Source organism: Dama dama, chromosome 4 (assembly GCF_033118175.1).
Source record: "Dama dama isolate Ldn47 chromosome 4, ASM3311817v1, whole genome shotgun sequence".
Classification (NCBI taxonomy): Eukaryota; Metazoa; Chordata; class Mammalia; order Artiodactyla; family Cervidae; genus Dama; species Dama dama.
In genome coordinates, this window is record NC_083684.1 from 48007488 (window position 1) to 48028699 (window position 21212).

General features: G+C 48.6%; 2 protein-coding genes and 2 non-coding genes across 7 annotated transcripts in view; 3 read left to right on the plus strand and 1 right to left on the minus strand.

Moving 5' to 3' along the window:
• ANKRD27 (ankyrin repeat domain 27) overlaps positions 1 to 16090 on the minus strand; it is a 63583-nt gene extending 47493 nt beyond the window's left edge. Inside the window, exons 1-2 of one of the 4 annotated variants that reach the window (XM_061138934.1) lie at positions 15960 to 16090; positions 5168 to 5299 (exon numbers count right to left, since the gene is read on the minus strand). In XM_061138934.1, the coding sequence (XP_060994917.1) occupies positions 5168 to 5269 (102 nt within the window). In that variant the 5' untranslated portion in view covers positions 5270 to 5299; positions 15960 to 16090. Of the gene's footprint in view, positions 1 to 5167; positions 5300 to 15647; positions 15894 to 15959 lie in introns of those variants that run through there. The other 3 variants (XM_061138935.1, XM_061138936.1, XM_061138932.1) reach the window with 3 other exon arrangements.
• TRNAE-CUC (transfer RNA glutamic acid (anticodon CUC)) lies at positions 11546 to 11618 on the plus strand. The gene has a single exon. It is a non-coding gene; the product is annotated as a tRNA-Glu (tRNA).
• A 673-nt stretch (positions 16091 to 16763) lies between the features above and the next one.
• On the plus strand, positions 16764 to 19267 carry RGS9BP (regulator of G protein signaling 9 binding protein). The gene has a single exon (XM_061138939.1). It carries the CDS (start codon positions 17133 to 17135, stop codon positions 17844 to 17846), a length of 714 nt encoding a protein of 237 aa, XP_060994922.1. The 5' UTR covers positions 16764 to 17132; the 3' UTR covers positions 17847 to 19267.
• A 637-nt stretch (positions 19268 to 19904) lies between these two features.
• On the plus strand, positions 19905 to 20097 carry LOC133055369 (U2 spliceosomal RNA). The gene has a single exon (XR_009692651.1). It is a non-coding gene; the product is annotated as a U2 spliceosomal RNA (small nuclear RNA).
• The last annotated feature ends 1115 nt before the right edge of the window (positions 20098 to 21212 follow it).

Here is a 21212-nt window from a genome sequence, read left to right on the forward strand (position 1 = left end):
CTTTTCTCCATTCAATATTCATGAAACTGGGCACTGTTGGAGATATGGTGAATTGTCCTCATGGACATTACATTCTAAGTAGGGTATACAGATTTTTTTAACAATATAACAGATTCCATATATCAGTAAGTTTTATGCAGATAATAAAGTAGGGCATCAAGCCAGAGAATGCCTGGAGTGGAGCAAAGGTTAGCTAACTCAGGTCAAGTTGTTAAGGTCGGGGGGGGCGGCTCTCTAAGAAAGTCTCATTTGAGCAAGGAATGGATGGAGAGAAGGACCCACCAAGTAAAGATCTAAGGGAAAAACTTCTTTTGGGGAGGGGGGCACACTATACAGCATGCAGGATCCTAGTTCCCAGACCAGGGATCAAACCCATGCCCCCTGCAGTGGAAGCTCAGAGTCTTCACCACTGCACCACCAGGGAAGTCCCAGGAAGAACGCTTTTGTCAGAAGAAAGCATGTGCAAAGGTCCTGAGATGGGCTTAGTGGTACCAGATGAGGAGAGAAAAAAAGGAGAGAAAATCATAATAATTTTAAAATGTTAATAAGTGCGGTTTAAAAAAACAAGAGGCCCTCAGGTACGAGCCAGAATCAAGAAACAGCCTCAAGGCTCCTAGATGTCCTCACTGCAACCTGGAACACAAAAAGAAGATCTTGGAGATGAGAGGTTTGGCCCCAGGCAAGAGGACAGCATGACCCAGGTGGCCAAACCTGGGTGGCCAAAGGCAGGCCAAGGGATTGCCCCACTCCAGCTCAGCAGATGCAGGGGTCACACAGTCTCATATGAGGCGGGGCCTCCGAGGGGCCAGGAACTTGTGAGGTGCTTCAGAGATACACACCGTTCACCCCAGCACCACTGTGACTGCATCCTGTGTGCGTTCCCACTGTGTACACACACCTTCTCCACCTCCTTAAATAAGTGTGACCAGCTCCCGAGCCACTGAATCCCCATTACCACGCCCACGGCTCACCATACAGAGGATACCAATCAGTGCTTGCTGAGTGAACAGGGAAGCCTCCAATTTCAAGGACTCTCCCAAAGTTTTCAGGCAGGCAAGGCTGCCTGGTGCATTTCAAGGCAAGCAGAAGCCAGTGGCTGGCTCTCTGTGGCTCCATCCATCCACCAGGTTCCTGCTGAGACAGGGGTGAGTGGGATCAGCAGCGGGTGGCTCTGAAGCCGCCCACGGGAGGCAGGCTCAGGTGCCAAGTGCCCTCACAGGAGGGAGGATCAGACTATTTCTGGAACGGAGGCTGTGGAGCCGTAGCAGCCAGTGTGGAAGACGCCAAGTTCAGAGTTGCTGAGAAGCCCATGAGCTAGGGACTCAGTTCAGAGCTTAACGATAAAACTTTTTATTATAACCCCTTTATAAAGAATTAAAAAAAAATAATAGTCATTAAAGAAAAAAAAAAGCATAAAAACAAGAATTACCATTAGTCATACCTACTCCAGGGCACCCTCCTGACTTCCCCCTGCCTGGGTCGGCTACTCCACAGGAGAACATGACCACTTCTGTCCTAATACTCAACCCTCTGGCCTACAAATGACCTGTTCGTCGAAGTCCCTGAAGGCATGTCGTGTCCCCTATCCCCCTGTGTAACCCTGCAAATCCAGTGTGGTGCCCGGAGTACAGGAGATAACTCAGTGTTTGTCAGATGAAGCTCTACTAAGCAAATTCCGAGAACTGGAATATGAACTTCAGCGCCCTTAGCTGGGCTGTACAAGCATGTTCTTGAAAGTCAGTTCCCTGGAACTTAGAAGTCACGATGCTAGGTTCCCAGGTGAGCCCTCAGAAGCCTGCATACCCCATAATTAGATCCATAATTACAGGGCCATGATAAAAGGACCAAATGTCATCTCCTTTTGCCATTGTTGTTTTCCCTACAGGCAAATGGACCCGCCCACCCCCGGTCCACCAGGGAAATCTGGAGAACTTTTGCCCAATGCCCCAAGAACAAGAGCTCCGGGGTACAGGAGGCCTACGCAGCTGCTCTGAAGAAAACTCACTGCATAATAACCGGATGGTCACAAGAACAAGGTGACTGTGAGAGACACTGTGTGGGCGTCACAGGTCTCTGGAATCAGAATTAGAAGGAACTTTAGGAGATGGGCTTCCACTGTCCAGTCAAAGAGCAAATGGTGGCAGGGGGTGCCTTCCTGGACATGGGGCAGCCCCATCAAAGGAAGGTTCGGGAAGGAAGTCAAACTCGAGGAGGGGCTGGGACAGGTGAGGGGAACAGCCAGACTGCACCCTCAGCTGTCGTGGGAGGGGGCCTGCTAGCTCCATTTGCAGAGGAAGAGGTGAAGGCCATTTAACCCTGGGGAGACACATGTTCAAAAGTGGTGATGTCAGGACTTTCCTGATGGCTAGTGGTTAAGAGTCCATCTTGCAATGCAGGGGACATGGGTTTGATCCCTGGTCAGGGAACAAAGACCCCATATCCTGTGGAGAAGACCCAGTGCAGCCAAATAAAAAAGTAAATAAAAAGTGGTGACTTCACATTTTCAGAGCCTAGTGAAGGACCCTAATCCCCAGGGCAGATTCAGGGGCCACCAAACTCAGTCCAGGCTTCCCAGGTGGGATGCTAGTGGTAAAGAACTCACCTGCCAATGCAGGAGACTTAAGGGATGTGGGTTCGAATCCTGGGTCAGGAAGATGCCCTGGAGGAGGGCATAGCAACCCACTCCAGTGTTCTTGCCTGGAGAATCCCATGGAGAGAGGAGCCTGGCAGGCTACAGTCCACAGGGCCACAGAGTCGGACACGACTAAAGTGACTTAGCACAAACTCAGCCCAGTGGCCAAGCCCCATGGAAGGAAATATAGCATTCACCTGCTGAGGCCATGTGGGTCCCTCAGAGATGGCAGAAAGGATGAGCGCTCTTCTAGAGGTCATTGGGATATTCTACTTTTTACACTCAACCAACAGACCCAGAAAGAGCAATAGGTCAGGTGAGATGAGCCGGGGCTCCATCACATGGCCAACAGGTGGCAGGAGCAGGTTATCAACACCTGGCCTGGCTGAGCAGGACAGTGACAGCCGGCTCCTTGCCACAGTTGCCCTTTCCTGAGGAGTTGGGCTCGCTGATTCTCGAGTCTACTGAATGTGGGCCTCACACAGCCCCTTGTGGGTCTCAGCGGGAGCCAGAGTAAGAAGCCTGGGGCACCCTTGGGATCTCAGGATGGCAACTTAAGTAGTACCTCCCAGGACTTTCCTGGTGGGCCAGTGGTTGAGACTCCATGTTCCCAAAGCAGGGGACAAGAATTTGATCCTTGGCCAGGGAACTAAGATCTCACATGCACACTTTGCAGGATAAAAAATTAAAAAAAAAAAAAGAAGAAGAAGAAGAAGCATGTCCTATTCCTCCATGTACCGGAGAGGAAGGTGACTGAGATGCTAAAGTTCTTATTCCAAATTCCCCTTTTGCTAAAGTGAGCTTGAGTGGGATTTTGAGCTGGCAGCTGCAAAAGCACCTCCTGGGTGACAGGGAGTGCTAAGTGCTGGCAACTCAGTGAGGAGCGAGACAGGTCCCCCAGGGCTTCCTGAGAGGTTAGCAGCGGTCCGCGGCACGGCGCTTTTAACAAGAGAAAGTTGCCTGTGATAACACACTCTTACCTAGACAGTATTTCTTTCTAAAACACCATATAACAAAGATGGGAAGGAAATAGTTCCCCAGTTGGGTCAGGCCCTCTCAGTTAACATGATGTCTGGGCCTTTTCTCTGTGACATTTCACCATAACTAGTTAAATATTAACCCAGAGTACGACCATCTCTCCCACTAGAATTTTGGGTAGAGATCCATGAGGGTAAAGATCGTGCTGCCTACTCATATTTTTGGCTGAATCTCCCACATCAAACCTAGTGCCTTACACAGAGCAGCATTTAAGAGCTGCTATGAAATAAACAGATGACAGTGGACACCTGTGGTGAGCTTCATGAGATTTTTATTTTCTTCTTTGGAAATAACTGTATTCTCTTAATTTTTTTTTTTAAAATAATGAAGTTTATGACTTTTAAAATCCAAAGTAAAAAAAAAAAAATTCTGGGAAAGAGATATTAATCACAAAACCAATCATAAAAACCAGAAGGGACTTGGGGAAAAAACAAAAACAGGTTTCTGATGGTGGGGGTGAGGGGTGCTAAGCATGGGAAAGTCAGTTCTAAGGTTGCAGAGAAACCTGAGCTAACTCATTTCTCCTTTGGTTCAAATCCTCGGCCACCTGACTCACCTAAAACCCCATGATTGGGAGAGAAGCAGGAACAAAAGCATGAGAAGAAAAGAGGACAGTGCAGGGAGGGAAGAGGCCCATGCGCAGCAACTACCGAAGCCCGCATGCCCTAGAGCCCGTGCTGTGAACAGGAGAAGCCACGGCGATGGGAAGCCGGAGCATCGCAACTACAGAGTAGCCCCCGCTCGCTGCAACTAGAGAAAAGCCCTCGCAACAACAAAGAGCCAGCGCGGCCAAAAACAAATAAATAAATACAAATTATTTGGAAAAAAAAACCGAAGAGGCCCTGCCATAGGGAGGTGCCCAGCTAACCCTCTGTATCCCATGGTGTGTAAGTAAGATGTCAGCCAAGTTCACCAACCTCAGAAAGAAGAAAGGCCTGCAGTGCACAGGCCCTTCCTCCCTCCAGGCCGCAGACACCCCGCCAACAGACCACGGTTTCTCTCTCCTCCGGCTCCTGTTACCTGGCTGCCTCTGGAAGCTGAGGCTGTGGTCTCTACTGTGAAAGTTCTCTCGGCTCCTCCTCTTTAGGAAATGCCTCTGAAGGGGACATAGCCCTACATTCACACATTCCCCTACTCTGAGAGTGAGCACCCATCTCATAGACGAGGAAGGATATGATTTCTGCCCTGGAGAAGCCCTCCTGCTCAACATGGAAACAGGAGAAACAGCGGGCACTACCATGAGACCGGTGATACTGGGGGCCGAGAGTTCAGAGAAAGGATTACACCCAGGCTGGAGCAGTCTCAGGAGGCTGCCTGGAGGAAGCTGCTCAGGGTGGTTCTTCTCTGCTCATCCACATGCCGAGCATGGTCTGGGGCTGGCTGCACTGAGCAGTTCTATATCTGAATCCTGCTAAATTTAACTGAAGTCTACTATATTTGTAGGCAGGCCTCCGACGCCCAGCACAGAAGGACCACCATCAGGATTGATGCACTTACAATGCCATGGGCTTGGGCCACCTTGTTGCACAAGTCAGGACGCCACTTCTGAAGAGCCAGGTAGAAGGGATTTTTCAGGAGGTCCTCATCATACAGAGCCATATGGACTTCAGGTGGGGCAGAGAGAGTCTCCTGGGACAAGAGAGGAAACAGCCGTAAACGACCACCTTCAGACTGGAGTGTCACATAACAGTTCTGATCTGGCAATGTCCAAAAAGCATCCCTGACATGCATCACTCTACAGACCTAGCACACTGTCAGGAAAGATCAAAGAAAAGCCACAAGTTCCAAGATGACTTTTTTACTGGTTAAACATATAAATCATGTTCAGAAAATCTTGTTATGCCCCAAGTAATTGCAAAAGTAACAACAGCTATTTTTAGAATATCCTACATGACCCAAATTATGGTATTTTAAAGATATACACGTTTTTAATGAAATATTTTAAGCATAATAGAAAAGTAGAGTAATAATGCTAACCTACCACCCAAGATAGCTCAGTCAATAAAGAATCTGCCTGCAATGCAGGAGATCAGGGTTTGATTCCTGGGTTGGGAAGATCCCCTGGAGGAGGAAATGGCAACCCACTCCAGTATTCTTGCCTGGAGAATCCCATGGACAGAGGATCCTGGTGGGCTACAGCCCATGGGGTCACAAGAGTCAGACACGACTTAGCGACTAAATCACCGCCACCTCCCAGGATTACCAAATCTTACCACATTGCCATATCTGCCTCAGATTTCCTTTTCAGAAATAAAGTATATCAGAGTAGACTGGTTCCCCTATCTGCCCCCGCCCTTCCATCCTCTCCTCCCTGTTCAGAGACAACCACTATCTTAAAGCTGTTTCTATATCCTTCTTGCTGACATTTCTACTCCTTTAAAACTCATGTATTCATAAATAATACAAAATCTTGCTTTATGGGCTTCAAAATCTACATAAATGGTATCACGCTGTAAGTCATCTGGAGCATATATTTTTCCATCTTTTCCATCAACGTTATGCTTTCAAGTTCTATCAGTGCTGATCCACACAGCTCCTATTAAGTTACTAATTTCTGCTATACTGTATGAAGTGAACATGACACAATTAATCTAATACCCTATACTTAAGTTGGTTCCACATTTTCAGTATTACAAATAATGCTGACACCAACACTCTCACACTCTTATGTGTTCCTGGAGTACACATCTAGGAATGTCACTAGGAGAGGTACTAGTGACCTACACCTTCACCAGATGCTGACAACACTGGACCACTTTCGACCTCCCTGCAAAGTCCATGAGCACTCCCCTTCCTCCTATCACATCCTAGCCAGTGCTTCTTGGAGTTGTCAGACCAGCTCATTTATGCCAGTCTAGGTATAAAATAGCTACTTCGCTGTTTCTAATTTTCATTTCTTTAATGAAGTTGAACATCACTTCTTTATGTGCTATAAATTACCATGTTTTTTGGCCACTTTTCTAACGCGTTGTTGGCCCCTTTCTTTCCAATTGGTAGCTCTCTTGACATCTGGACACTAAAAGATGTTGCAAATATCTTCTCCTGATCTGTGACTTGTCTCTTCATTTTTCCAAATGAGTGTTTTCAGAAATAAAAGTGTTTTATTTTAATGTAGTTGAACTTGTCCATCTTTGCCTTACTGGTCAATGGTCTTGGGAGCTAAGGCAATCCTACCATCTTGGCATGCCCCCTTGTAAACTAACTTCACCATTTCCCCATGAGAAGGTGAAGTCTATTTCCCCATCTCTCAAATTTGAGCCATCCCTGTGGTTTGCTTTAACCAACCAAGCAGACAGAATTGATGTTCTGTGATTCTGAGTGTCAGCCTCAAGAGACCTTGCAGATTTCACTTTCATTCATTTGGCACCATGTGATCACCATGCAATAGAGAAGCCCATGGGATGAAAGCCCATGGAGGGAGAGAGAGGGGGTCCAGTGAGCAAAGCCAGCCCACTAGTGCAACCACACTAGTGAGCACAGGTGAGAGCAGCGGAAGACCCACCTTGCCAGCCCACAGAATCGTAAGGAACAATAAACTATAGCAGTTGCAAGTCACAAATCTGGGGGCTGGCTGGTTATGCAGCCAAGGCTACCTGAAACCACAACCTGTCCAACTCCAAGGCCACAAAAATAGTCCCTGTAATTTCTAAGACTCTTAAAAGTTTTTCATTTTTTGGAATTCAATTCATCTTTATTTTTATATATGCTATAAACTGGGCATCTAATTTTTTTCTGAAGGTAATCTTAGTTTGGTCAGGGTCTTATAACAAAATACAATAGACTGAGGAGACTTAAACAACAAACATTTTATTCCTCACAGTTCTGGAGGCTGGGGGTCAAAAATCAAGGTGCTACTATAGTAGATCTTGTTCTTGGTGAGGGTCCACGTCTTGGACTGTATGCGTGGTCACCTTCTCACTGTAACCTCACATAGTAGAGAAAGAGTTCTCCTGTCACTTCTGCCTTTTATAAGGCCACTAATCCCATCATGAGGGCCCCACCTTCATGGCCTAACCTAACCCCAATTAGATCTCAAAGCCCCATCTCCAAATACCATCACATTTAGGATTAGGGATTCAACATATGAATTTGGGCTGGCTGGGGGCGTTGGGGTGGGGGGGGGAGACAAACATTCGGTCCATAGCATAAGCCAACTGTTCCATCATCGTCTTTTATATACTGTATCCCTTTCACACCAGCTGGTAATGCTACCTTTGTCAAATTCCAACTCCCCGCGTAAGTTTGGCCTATTTCTGGGCCGTACTGTTTCAATGGTCTTGACCAGTGCCATCCAACAGATTTATGTGAGAAGTGTAACTGTATTTACATTACACATAATTACATATATTATTTAAAATTTTCTAGTAGTCATATTTTTAAAACTGAAATTAATTTTAATTATCTTATTTAATATAGGCACAATATATTTCCAACATGTGAACAATGCTTTAAAATTATTGACGTATTTTACATTCTGTTTACTTCTACCGAGTCTTCAAAATCTGATGTGTATTCTGCTCAATTCATAGTGGCCTCATTTCAAATACTTAATAGCCACTTGTAGCTAGAAGTGATTACTTTAGGAGAGGATCAGACCACATTAGTTTACATAATTATGGCTTCATCATAAGCCTTGACATCTCATAGAGGAAGACTTCTCCCCCTGTTCTCCAAAGTTGTTCGGTTATACCTAATTCTCTACAATATCACATGAACTAGAGTCAGTCTATCAATTCCATGAGATTTCTATTGGGAATTTTATTGTAACCACTAAATTTATAGACTGGAGAGTCAACATCTTTATAATAATGAATCATTCTTCATGAGCATGGTATGTCTTTCTACCTTCATCCTCTTTTACTTCTGCCAACTAAATTTTCTCCATTTGATCACAGATCATGGACTTCCCTGGTGGTCCACTGGTTAGGAATCCACCTGCAGAGGAAGTGGATTTGATATCCGGTCCAGGAGGATTCCTGGAGAAGGCAATGGCAACCCACTTCAGGACTCTTGCCTGGAATATCCCATGGACAGAGGAGCCTGGTAGGCTGCAGTCCATGGGGTCACTAAGAGTCGGACATGACTGAGCAACTTCACTTTCACTTTTCTCTTTCATGCATTGGAGAAGGAAATGGCAACCCGCTCCAGTGGTCTTGCCTGGAGAATCCCAGGGACAGGGGAGCCTGGTGGGCGGCCATCTATGGGGTCGCACAGAGTCAGACACGACTGAAGCGACTTAGCAGCAGCAGCAGCCAGGAGGATTCCACAGGCCACAGGGCAACTAAGCCCAAGCGCCACAACTACCAAGCCTGTGCCCTAGAGCCCACAAGAAGCAGCTACTGAGCCTGTGTGCCACGAACACTGCAGCCTGCATACTCCAGGGCCTATGCGCTGCAACCAGGGAAGCCACCACAGTCAGAAGCCCATGCACCACAACGAAAGGGAAGCCCCCACTCACCGCAACTAGAGAGAGCCTGCGCACAGCAATGAAGACACAGAACAGCCAGAATGTAATTTTTGTGAAAGATCACAGACCACGTATAACCTTTATTAGACATTATTTATATATTCTATAAAGATTTGCTCCTGTTGTGAATGGGGCTTCCAATACACCTAGTCTACTCCCCTGACCATATATCAGTGTGGTTTTTACTGAAGTATGAGACAGGAATATGAAAAATGGACACAGAAAAGGAATCAGAGTTTTGGCCATGTTATTTCACCTCTCTGAGCCTCCATCTCAGTTTTGAACAATGGAGAAAATGAATACTTGTCTTACAGGATTTCCATTTACATGTTACCCTCACTATTTTTGCCACTCTACACACCAATGTACTGTCACTTTCTGTTAGCCCACGTGGTGCTTTCGTGAGAATTACAAAAAGGCACCCCATCTTTCCAGTAGGTACAGCCCCGTGCCAAAGCGCACGGCTTAGTAAGCAGCTCATAGGCTACACACTAGCCTAGTTGGCCAACACCTCTTCTCCCCCGGGGTAGGTCACTTGTACAATAAATAACCTTCACAGTTGTACACAACGGCTCTATTGTTAATGTTTGACATTTTCCTTTAAACATCTACTCCCATTTAAAATGTATTTTTAAAAGAACCCTTATCACTACTTTAAATGGAAAAACAGCATCACTTCCCATTCAGATAATCTTATAATTAAAAATGATAAAGCCAAAAAAAAAAAACGATAAAGCCAATTGACATTATTTAAAAGCTGGCTAGATACCACTGCCTACCAAAGGTTCTGAACTCGAGCCTCTTCTTTTCATTAAAAAGAGAAAATTAGCAACAGTAAAGGGCATCAAGTAATCTTACCCTTGATACAAGCAGATGAATGAAATATAAGTGAAAAACTGAATTACTTTCTCATTATGTAACAGTATTCCAAAATGCCTCTTTAGGAAAACACCAGAACCGTATGCCTAAGTGCATTATGAATTCTATCCCTAAAGTCTAACATTGAAAACAGCCACAATTTATTTGAGAGCATCCTTGGTCTAGACACTGTGATGACTTCTACACATTCTCATCCCACTGAATGCTCACAATAACTACAGGTAACCAAATACAACTAATGCTCACAATAACCACAGGTATCATTTGCCCCATGTCGCAGATGAAGAAACTGAGGGTCAGTTGTCCAAATCAAGGTTAGATGGATGTCAGAATTTATTCTAACACTCATCCCTTTAACCACTGCATTCATCATGTAAAAATAATTATGCCTAGGGGTTATATCACACAAGCCACGGAGGCACAGACTCCACGCTGCATTTCCCTTATAGGAGAACTCCCCGTGACAGACAGCCAAACAGGCTCCGCATCAAATCCCCTCGGTCTGGTCCAGTCTGGGCTGTCCTGGCTGCAGGCCCTCCTGAGGACTGCCTGAAGAAGTCCCCTGAGCTCCCTGCAAATCCTCTTAGGGCGAAAAGCCTAGCATGAAAATGGCTCCATATAATCCCTTCAGCAGGCCCCAGCTCTGCAACCATTTAGGTATTTAAATCGTTGAAGGCAACTATTACTGGAGCCCAGATAATCCTTTTATGAGTCCCTACCAGAACAACTGGATAATATAATTTGGCTGGGGCAGAGTCACAAGAACACAAAGTTCTGTGCTGGTTCCGGACACAGCTGGTTCTACACGGCGGAGCACAAAAGTAAAGATGCTTAGATAAAAACCACACGAGAAACAGGATGAGACAAGGTCAGACTAAAACTGAGAAGGGACACTCCTCCTGCTCCTCAGACAGGATGCTGGCAGAGCCCCAACACCCGTGCCTACAAGATAGACCTGACAAGGGTGGGCTCTGATGGAGGAACGAACCACCTCGCTGGGAAGCAAGAAGACTTAAAACCAGAAACAGAAGAGTGCCAGGAAAGGTAAGGAGAAAGCAGTGCCAGGGATGGGGTTGGGCTGGGGCGTGTGGGGGGCATCCTTGGCAGGGACCACAGCAGGGCCAAAGAAAGCATCAAGAGGCTGGAACATGTTCCTGGGGAGCACAGGAATAAACTCAAGGCTAAACTCTTCTTGACCAGTTGTGAAAATGAGCTCTGAGAAATAATAAGAATCCAGACAGAACAGGTCAGAGAGGGGCAGCAAGAGAAGGGAAGGGCCCTGAATGTCACATCAAAACGCTGGGTTCAAATGCATGAACTGTAAACAGAGAAGACTCTCAGCACCCACTGCTGGTGAATGGGATGGAGCTGGCTGTTTTTCAGTCCAAGTCATATGCCTGCTCTTGGACATCAGTCTCCTGGTTGTCAATGACTGAATCCTGTCCAGCAGTAGGGATACAGAGAACTCTGCCCAGCACTGTTCTTGACCTTTCGGTCCCAGTGTTAAAAATATGTAATAATCAGGGACTTCCCTGGTGGTCCAATGGCTAAGGCTCTGCACTCTCAATGCAGGGGGCCCAGGTTAGATCCCTGGTCTGGGAACTATTAATAGCTCCCACACAACAAAACTAAAAAATCCTGCACGCCATGACAAAGACAGAAGATCCTGTGTGCCACTACTAAGACTTGGCACAGCCAAATAAATAAAAAAAAATACTAATATGTAATAATGCTTAATGCCAGAGCTGAATTCTTATACAGGGGTATGTGCTTTAAAAAATCTGACAAGTTTACTTGCAAGAATTGGTTTTGTATTTTAAAGTCACATGTGAGGGAAAGAGGTATGAAACCTCATATAAAACTCCTTAAAAAAACAACCCACAAAATTCCACCCTTTCTTAAGTGCAAATGATGAAATGATTTACAGAAAATCCAGTGAAGTTAGTCAGAGGTACCAAATACCCTTGCACATGAATTATTTGAGGTTATTTTGAAAAGGAGAGTCAAGCGAGGCCTCAGCCCACTGCTGGGCATTTTAGGAGGTGGTGTGCACACCCGTGGTTTTGTGGTCTTCAACTGTCCTGCCAGCCCGGATGAGTCTATGTTATCAGGGACCATCTGGTGATAGTGTGCAGCCTAGCTCAGCAGAAGCTAGCCCAGGAAAGCCTGCACCTCCCAGAGATGCACTCCCTGCCGAAATCTCACTGCTGTGGCTGCTCCTGCCCCGCCAGGGCCCTGACCATAGACCCTGACCAGGCGTATTCTCCAGTTGATGAGCAATATTCTCCAGCGGGCTTCATGTGTGACTCAGAAGGAAAAGGCAGAAAGGGAAAACTTGGTATGCATCTCTGCCTAATACCAAATGGAAGCAATTTGATGATGTAACGTGTGGTATTACAGTCACTTGTGTCCTTCTGTTAACATCTATGGCTCCTGTCCATATGCTTCTCAAAGCTCTTCTTCAAAGCACTTTGAAGCCTGGCTGCCTGGCTCCCTGCAGATGTGCAGTAACTGCTGGTCCACTCGAACAAAATGACAGTGAGGTGTTAGAGGAAGATTGAGCTCCCAGGGAGGGATTATATTTCTCCCAGGAGCTGGAAATCCACCGCCCACATGCAGGGGAGGATAAGGGGCTGGGCCTGCAAGCGCTGGCAAAAAGCCAAAACCAAACGTGCTCAGAGCAGGCTAAGCACAGAGCTGACTGGAATGTGGAGCCTCACAGTGGGAGAGAAGGCCTCAGGGCTGGAAGCAGGGAAGTTTGGAGGGACACAGCTACCCCTCAGAAAGCCACTCCACACCCTGTTCCTGGGAATGCAGGGGAGTCACTGGACCAAACTCCCTTGGGCAGGAGCACCAAGGACCACTTCTCGGTGCTCTCTCGGACGTGGAAGCAACCTCAGGACAAATCGTGTCTGACTCTTCGTGTCTGAACCCTTCCTAGATCTGGACTCGTGGTCACATTCCCCTGCTCCTCTAGGGAAGGAGGAAGTTACTGGACACCAACCTAACCCTGGCACTTCATAAATGGAAAGCCCTGACTCAAACACTACCAGTGGTGTCCCTGGTGATCCAGTGGTTAAGACATTGCCTTCCAATGCAGGGGGTGCAGGTTCGATCCCTGGCTGGGGAGCTAAGATACCACATGCCTCAGGGCCAAAAAAAAAAAAAAAAAAATCAAAAACACAGAACAGAAGCAATATTGTAACAAATTTCAATAAAGACTTTAAAAACTGTCTGAGGAGGAGACAGATGGGCTCCAGGCTAGGCATTTACAACTGGCCTATTCACACCTCCTGGGGTGGGAAGAAGATGAGCTCCAGGCCTGACATTCATCACCAGCCCCCTGTTTATATTTCCTGAAGCAAGAGACAAACGGGCTCCAGGATGACATATTTATGACCAGACTCCTGTCTATATTGCAAGATCTACACCTTGATATAAAAACCAGCAACAGGAATTGGGTAAATAACCAGACATTGGGCATTTTTATGGCAGGGGCAGAGTGAGACTAAATCCTGTTAAAAGATCAGGTATGTCCCGGCCTTGGGCCAAGGGAGACATTTCACATGTGCAGAAAGGCTCCTTGGAGGTCAAAAAGGAGGGGGCACCACCCCATAACATGTGATATTAAGGGCATCCCACAGACCTCTGGGCCAGAATCCATCCTGGAAAAAAGTTCTGCACACATATTGGGGAGGGTCCTAGAGCAGTTCAGGTGTGGAAGAAGAAACCAGGTAATCGGCTAAAGGTAAACAAAGACCCTGAAGAACTGTCCTGTGCTCGCTTCACCAACATATGCTACAGATACTAAAATCAGAAGAACCGTCCTATATAAATGACAATTGCCTCTGTTCTGTGCCCCTCCTCAAAGGGGGGACGTCCACACCCTTCCTCTCCGGGTGTGCATCTCTGTCTCGCTTCTGTCTTAACGAAACAATTTTTCTGTGCTTTCTCACACTTGTTATGCTTTGTCTCTAGTAAACTTTGTACCTGCATTTACATTTTTGGCTCCGTGAGAAATGCATTTTGCACTGGCGGCAGAAGTCAGGGAAAAATAGCTTCTAGCCTCTAGTGCTTGCTGTTCTGGTGGCTAGGATTCCTGGTTTTCATCCAGGCTACCCAGGTTCAATTCCTGGCTAGGAAATCAAGATCTCACTTCATGCCACCACTTACTGCTGCCTGACCAAGATCAGGTCCACATTGAAAGAAGAAAAAACAAAACACTAACAGAGGCAGACATGTGTAGAACCAAATCCCAGCACCTGCCTTCATGAGAGCAACCAACACAGTCCAAGAGCCACAAGGAGGCACAATGAGGACCCGGAGCCCAGGCCCTAGGCAAACACTACTGCTGCCCTCACAGCAGTGCTGCCACGTGGGATTAGCACAGGTGACAAGGCCAGGTGAGGAGAACTCACCGCAGATGTCCACCCAGCTTCAGGGCCCCGTCTGCTTTTCTGCCACTAGGACTTGTGAGACCTATCTGTTTCTGCTCCCATCTTGCATCCCCCCCCACCCCACCCCCCCCGCCCCCGCTCCCCCGCCCTAGGCCTTCAGGCCCTGACCTTTGATCCACTGCAAACCTGTCCACCTGAAAGACAAGATCTTTCCAACACTGAGACCTGAGCAGGACTACTCCACTCCCTATCAGATGCACTCTCAACTTCTCCGCTTGGCATGGAGGCCCTCTTATTCCTGGCCTCCTGCCCACCTCTGCAGCTTCATCTCCTTCTGCTGTCCACAGAGCTCCCGGAAGAGATGGGCTCTCCTCCCTTCTACCCATTTTATCCTAAAAACTACTCTTGCTCTCGGTCAAGGCCCCATTTGGCTCATAGGTGGCTGAGACGGCCAAGGGCCACAGTATCACCACTGAAACATCCAATTAAAGGACAGACTGCTGCGTGAGAGATCCCTGAACCCAGCCCTCTGGATGGGGTTGGGGGCAGGGGTGGTTGCCTCATTGCCAAACCTGGCAAGGTGCCTGGAAATGTAAATATCCTGCTAACATCTGCTGCTCCTCTCTAGGGCTGGTGGAAGGGTGCACTACCTAATCAAAATAGGGGTCTCTCTTCCCGACACCCACAAAACTTGGAAAATTCCAGCTACCAAGGCAAACTATGAGTCCCCTACAGTTTCCTCTGCGCCTCATTCCCCGAATGTCCTAAATCCTCAAGGAAGACGCGCCACTTGCTCCCTGTGGCCCTGCACGACCGCAAGCGACCACGTCCCCAGCACCTCCAGGGGCGGCCAGAGCCGCAAGGCCTTGCTCACGCTCCAATGGGCAGTCCATTTTCAACGAAAAGAACTGAACAGACTCAGAATCCAGAACACCGCTTGGTGCTTCATAGTTTTCCCGGGGTAATCTTAACCCAGCAGGAAGAGGAGACCCCCGCCCCATGAGAGGCAGGCTAGCAGGGATTCCCTCCTCTCCCCCCAGCGCCTCCATCACCACGGGGACCACGACAGCCCGACTCGAGGATCAGCACCCCCATCCACAGCCTGCCATCCACAGCCTCCCCTCCACCCGCCCCGCCAGGCCTCCCTTAAACCCCTGAAGCCACCCAGTCCATGAGCGACGGCCCTGCCTATTGCTGCCCCCAAGTCAGCTCCCGGGATCCCAGACCTGCTAACCTGTCCTGATGCCGCGGGGGTCAGAGGGCGCACTCTTCGCCAACCCCACCCCTCGACCCGCAAACACACACGAGGGGCAGAGAGAGCCAGGATGCGGACGGGAGCTGGAGAGTGAGGGCGCGGCAGTCCACTCCGCGATGGGCCCAGGCCTCGGGGGCCTCCCGGGGACAGCCAGCCCAGCTTGGGGCGCCGGCGGAGGAAAGAGCCCCTCCCCCTTCTCCGCTCCGAGGCCCCGCCCGGCCTCTGGGCCCAGAGGCGCAGCCGTCCGGAGGGAAGGGAGGCGCGGGAGGAGACAGGAGGGAGGACACTTACTTAAAAGGCTACATAGTTTCACTCCCCGCCCTTCCAGGAGTGGCGCCGATACCTCCTAGCCCCTCGGTAGAGACCTCAGGGCCCACCACCCCAACGCGGCAGAACTGCTGCACCGCCCACCCCCGTTGGGCGGAGTCGCACCCTAGGACTCTGGTCAGACCAATGAGAAGCTGCCTTTATTCAGAGTGACGCGTGCGCAGAGCAATCATTGAGCCCGCCCAGCCGGGGGTGGGGCTCAGGAGGCGTGCAACACTTCCTACTCAGACTGGACCAGCCCAGAGCCACCGACTGCGCTTGCCTGGAACGGGAGGGGCGGGGCCGAAAAACACATCTGACACAAGGGGTGGGGTCCAAGCTCCGTTGCTGGACAGCGGGCTGGACTAGGATGGGGAGCTAGGGCAGCCTTCCCGCCCCTCAGATTGCCCTTTACTACTCGGTTTGGAGGACAGGGGTGTCCAGTCCTACGAAGCATACTACTTCCGTCGCTGGCTGGGTCTAAGAGTCAGAGCCCCTGAGTTTGTAGCCTCATCACTTACATGCACGTGGCGTGATCTTGATCCCCCTCCCCTCTTTTAAATCTGAGCCTCAGTTTCCCCTTCTCAAAAACAGAGGAGGGTTGGATCTGCTGAGCGCTAATATTCCAGACTGTAATGGAGTGCAGAGGAGGGGGAGATGGGGGACCTGCACGTGACTTCCCCGCGCAGGGCCCCGCCTATCCCTGGTCCAGGGGATGGGAGCGCCCTGGGAGGACAGGCGGGGGTGGGCGGATCCTAAGAAACCCGACCCGGCCGCCCTTGGCGGCGGCTAAGGCGCTCTCAGCGACCCGCTAGCCCTGGCGACGGCACGGGAGGAGAATGGGGACCTCAACACGGGCTTCGCAGGTGCTACCGTGGAGGCGAGGGCCGCGCAGAGATTCGGCGTGTGACTAGGAGCGCACCTCGGGAGGATGGATGAGGGATTGGCAAACAGCTAACAGGGCTCTCTCCACGCCGGGTCAGCGGAAGCGCATGTCGTGGACCCTGAGCAGCGGCAGCGCCAAGCTCCTCTCAGGCCATGAGGAGTGCGCGGGCCGTCCGGCCGGGGAACGCCGTCGAGGCTGGCTGCATCCTGCTGCGCTGAGTGGGTGAAGGTGAGAGGGGCGCAGGCGGCCGGGCTGCGCGAGAGAGCAGCGCCATGGCGAAGGAGGAGTGCAAAGCGCTACTGGACGCGCTTAATAAGGCGACCGCATGCTATCACCACCTGGTGCTGACCATCGGCGGCTCCGCAGACTCGCAGAACCTGCGAGAGGAGCTACAGAAGACGCGCCAGAAGGCGCAGGAGCTGGCGGTGGCCATCCGCGTCCGGCTGACTGCCCCGCTGCGCGACCGGAGCCTGGGAGCCGAGGAGCGCGCCGAATTCGAACGCCTCTGGGTGGCCTTCTCCGGCTGCCTGGACCTGTTGGAGGCCGACATGCGGCGTGCATTGGCCCTGGGCACTGAGTTTCCGTTGCAGGAGCCGCGGCGGCCGCTGGTGCGCACAGGGGTGGAAGGCGGGGCGACCGGCGTAGCGGCGCGCGCCCTGAGCGTCCGCAGCCTGCGGCACGAGGCGCATCGCGACTTCGACGTGGAAGACCTGCACCAGCTGGAGCGGGAGATCCTTCAGGTGGGCGAAATGATCCAGGATATGGAGATGAAGGTCAACGTGCCCCGCTGGACGGTGCAGGCCCGGCAGGCGGCAGGTGCCGAGCTCCTGTCCAGCGCCAGCGCCGGCGTCTCCTCGGTGGGCGGCGTGTCGGTAGAACAGCGCACTGGGCCCTGCGACCTGAGCAAGGCCAAGGCCGCCACCATCTTCAGCGCCGTGCTGCTGGCGGCTGTAGCCTTGGCGGTGTGCGTGGCGAAGCTGAGCTGACCGGTACCCGACGGGCCCCCGCCTCCACCAACCCCTCTCCGGAGACACCCCTGGAGAACCTCTGCAACCGCCTGGACTAGGGATGGAAATGGGATCTGGCATGTTTAAGGGGAGCGGTTCTAGAGCACCGTGTGTGTAACGTGTATGTTTGTACGCGTGTTTCAAGCACACATCTGTCTGGGCAGAACGTGGCTTCCCTCTTGCTGGCCCAGGAGGAGTTAATTTTGCGCGGGCCACCAGGGCATTATCGCTAATGTATGCAAGAGCTTTATCCCCTATTAATAGAAAACCGTTCACAGTGACCTGAGATTCCTCCGACTTAATACGTTACCGCCTGTGCTGCTGGGGCGTGTTTACACTGAGGCTGAGCCTGGTGCCCCCACCCCTGCGGGTGATTCCCATTCTCGGAGAGAGGCAGTTTGGAAAGAGGATGGGGTGAAATGAAGAGTGGGGTGAGGGCGCTGTTTTGTGTTTGTGTGTTGGTATTGTTTCCTGGAACAAGAAAGCAAATGTAATAAGATGTGAGCAGTTTTTATTACCTTCATCCTTTGGGGCCTAAGCTTAGGAGAGTGTGCAAATAGCAGTTCATGCAAAGGGCGTTCTTTCAGGGCAGCATTACACACTTCTGCACCTGCTTGCCTGCTGAAAATGACTCCCTGGGTGGGACATAAGCTTTGGGAAGGGACGCAGTCTATCCAAAAAGGCACTTTCTCCTTGACTGGAGCTTATTTTTGTTCCAGAACTAGACCAGAGTTTTTGATCCTCCTTTGGGGGAGGGCTGGGGAATCCTCTTTGGAGCCCTTAATCCTATCTATCCCTTGGAATTTGCTTGCTAGCCAGTAGGAGAGCTGGCTTTGGAGGGAGCTGCACAACTCCCTGACCTGGACACCCCCCTGAGAGGGTCAAGTGACATCACTGGGCACAGAGGTTTTGAGCCAATCAACCCTGAGAGTTGGTTAGAACGTAAGTAACAGCTTTAACTTCAAAATTAAGGAGCTTAAAAAAAAGATCTTCTGTTTAAAAAAATCATATGACCACATTGTGTGCTATCAAAGCAGATTTTTTATTTGGCCACAAGTTCATACAGTTGCCAGTGAGTCATACATGGTATCTTTACTTACATACTTAGATTGCTAAACAAACATCTCCATTTATTTTGAAAATCTGTCTTAAGGCAGGAGATCATAGCATAAGCTATTGGAACCACAGGTGTTAGATGACAGAAGTTAAGTGGCCATAGCCTCTTTGTGGCAATAAATAAGGAAATGTGGAAAACACCCTAGGTCCCAGGCTGGAATTTGCCTGAGCAGTGCCACCAACTCCCCACCCGTGGTTCAGAGAGAGCATTGTTGGGGAAGAAAGACTGAGAAAACAGATGCATTTAACTCTAAAGATAATTTGGAATAAAGCCCAGAAACTGATTCGGCTGAAAAGTGGTAAGAATTTTTTTTTTCTCTCTTTTTCACCCCAGAGGGGAGAAAGAGGACCCGGAGGAGGGAATGGGCAGTGTTTCACAGGGCAGTTTGAAGGGCCAAGGGTCAAAAGTAAATATCAGTACCAACAGCTCACTCCTATGGACCACTCTCCCAGCCTCGCTCACCCAGTCCCACTCCTCAACACAGATAGTTAAACCACAGGACCTGTTTGTGTGTTTCTGTGATAATGATTTTAAAAGATCCACAAAATCTTAAGCTAATTAAGAGTTCTGCAACAATAACTAATAAAAGGAACTCCTTCTGCTTCATCAAGTCTGGGTGAATCTGAATTGGGCCATGTAAATTTCTTTTTACACCTGCCTTCCCAGGATACCTTCAGAAATGACATAGGAAGTTTTCTAACTCCCCGCTTTCTCATCCATCTGGGACATAGCATGGACTCTGTCACCTCATGTCTCTCAGGCTGGGGCATATTGTGACCCAGTGTTGGAAAATATCCCTAAAAACCAAGCCCTAAATATTTTCTTTGATCTATAAAATTGTGACTGTTCTTGTGAAGGTGTTTTGGTTCATGAGTCATCAGAATCTGTTATAGAAACAACCTGTTAGAAGCTGTGTAGTCATCACTTCTCAGCCTTTTGGCTAAGATCAAGTGTAGAAGTTGTGTAATCCATAGAGGGCAATTGGAACAAGCAAATGTCTTTATTTTCACTCTTTCCATCCACTTGACAGATCCTTGAGTATTTACTTACACGTGCAATCAGACGTGTACCTGGTTCTGAGAATCCACTGTTCACTGAAATCAGTGATAAAGTACTATAGACACACCAAAAAAGCTGAATTAGAATGAACATATTTATCCTGTGGCTCTGTTAACCTAAATACCTCTTTGTTAAATATTCATAATATCTGGCATTATTTGGAGTTGTAACATTGCCTAATAGAACTTTTTGCTCTGTGATGTGAGCAAAATCTCCTTCTGCTTGAGTAATAGGCTGTCCTATAACAATATCTCCCTGATCTCATTTCTCCGTATAATTCAAGAGGTTGTTTTCTGGTAGAAGTCTGATTCAATTTAGAGGTTGGATATCAAAGTCATTAATTTCTTAAAACATTTGGTATGATCTTATACCATGATACAAGTCATTTAAAAATTACAAATATTTAATAGAGAGTATATAGGGTACGGTCAGTGTTAAGAGTCAACTTTCCTAAATTAAAGGTACAGTGAAAGGATGGGTCTTTACCTCAAAAATTAAGTGCTATTATATTGATAAATCTATCATATGTTAAATACCTGTAAGAGAAAATATACCTGGCTTCTCTTTGGGGGAAATAGCACAGCTTTATCTGATACTGATATGACAAGAACTTGTAATGTCAAGACACTTATCACGGGAACTTTCAACTATTCCTATTAGAAAAAAAGAACAGAACAATGTTTATAGAAGAAAAAAATGCCTGGCAAATTCTTTTTTATGTACTCAAGAATGTATGCTTTTAAATGCCACAAGGGAAAATATTTTTGGGAAGTCAAATCAGAGCATAAAATTCATGATTTGCCTAAGGTTTACAGTAAACTACATAAGAGATGTGTGATGTCCAATGACTGAAAAGCAGTTTGGGTTGAAGAGAGTTCTGGGTTGCATGAGAACCCTGATCATGCTGCATTTTTTTCAACATGCACGTTCATATATATATATATTTTTTTTTAGCTAGACAGCTGATTTTTAGGATGCAGTTCTCTGTTCTGTAATGAGTGTTTGTTAAGGGTGCAAGCCCCAAAGTGTGAGCCTGTAAGGCACGCTCAGAAATAGAAGTGCTATAGGGCTGACTTCTATATTCCTTTGGGGAGTGCCTCCTCCTACAAGGCCAGACCAGCTGCAGTGGGCAGTGCTCTGCCTTTCTCTCCAAGTACCTCAAACAAATC

Coding starts and splice junctions, on each gene's coding strand:
- RGS9BP (XM_061138939.1), top strand. CDS start 17,133: ATGGCGAAGGAGGAGTGCAAAGCGCTACTGGACGCGCTTAATAAGGCG.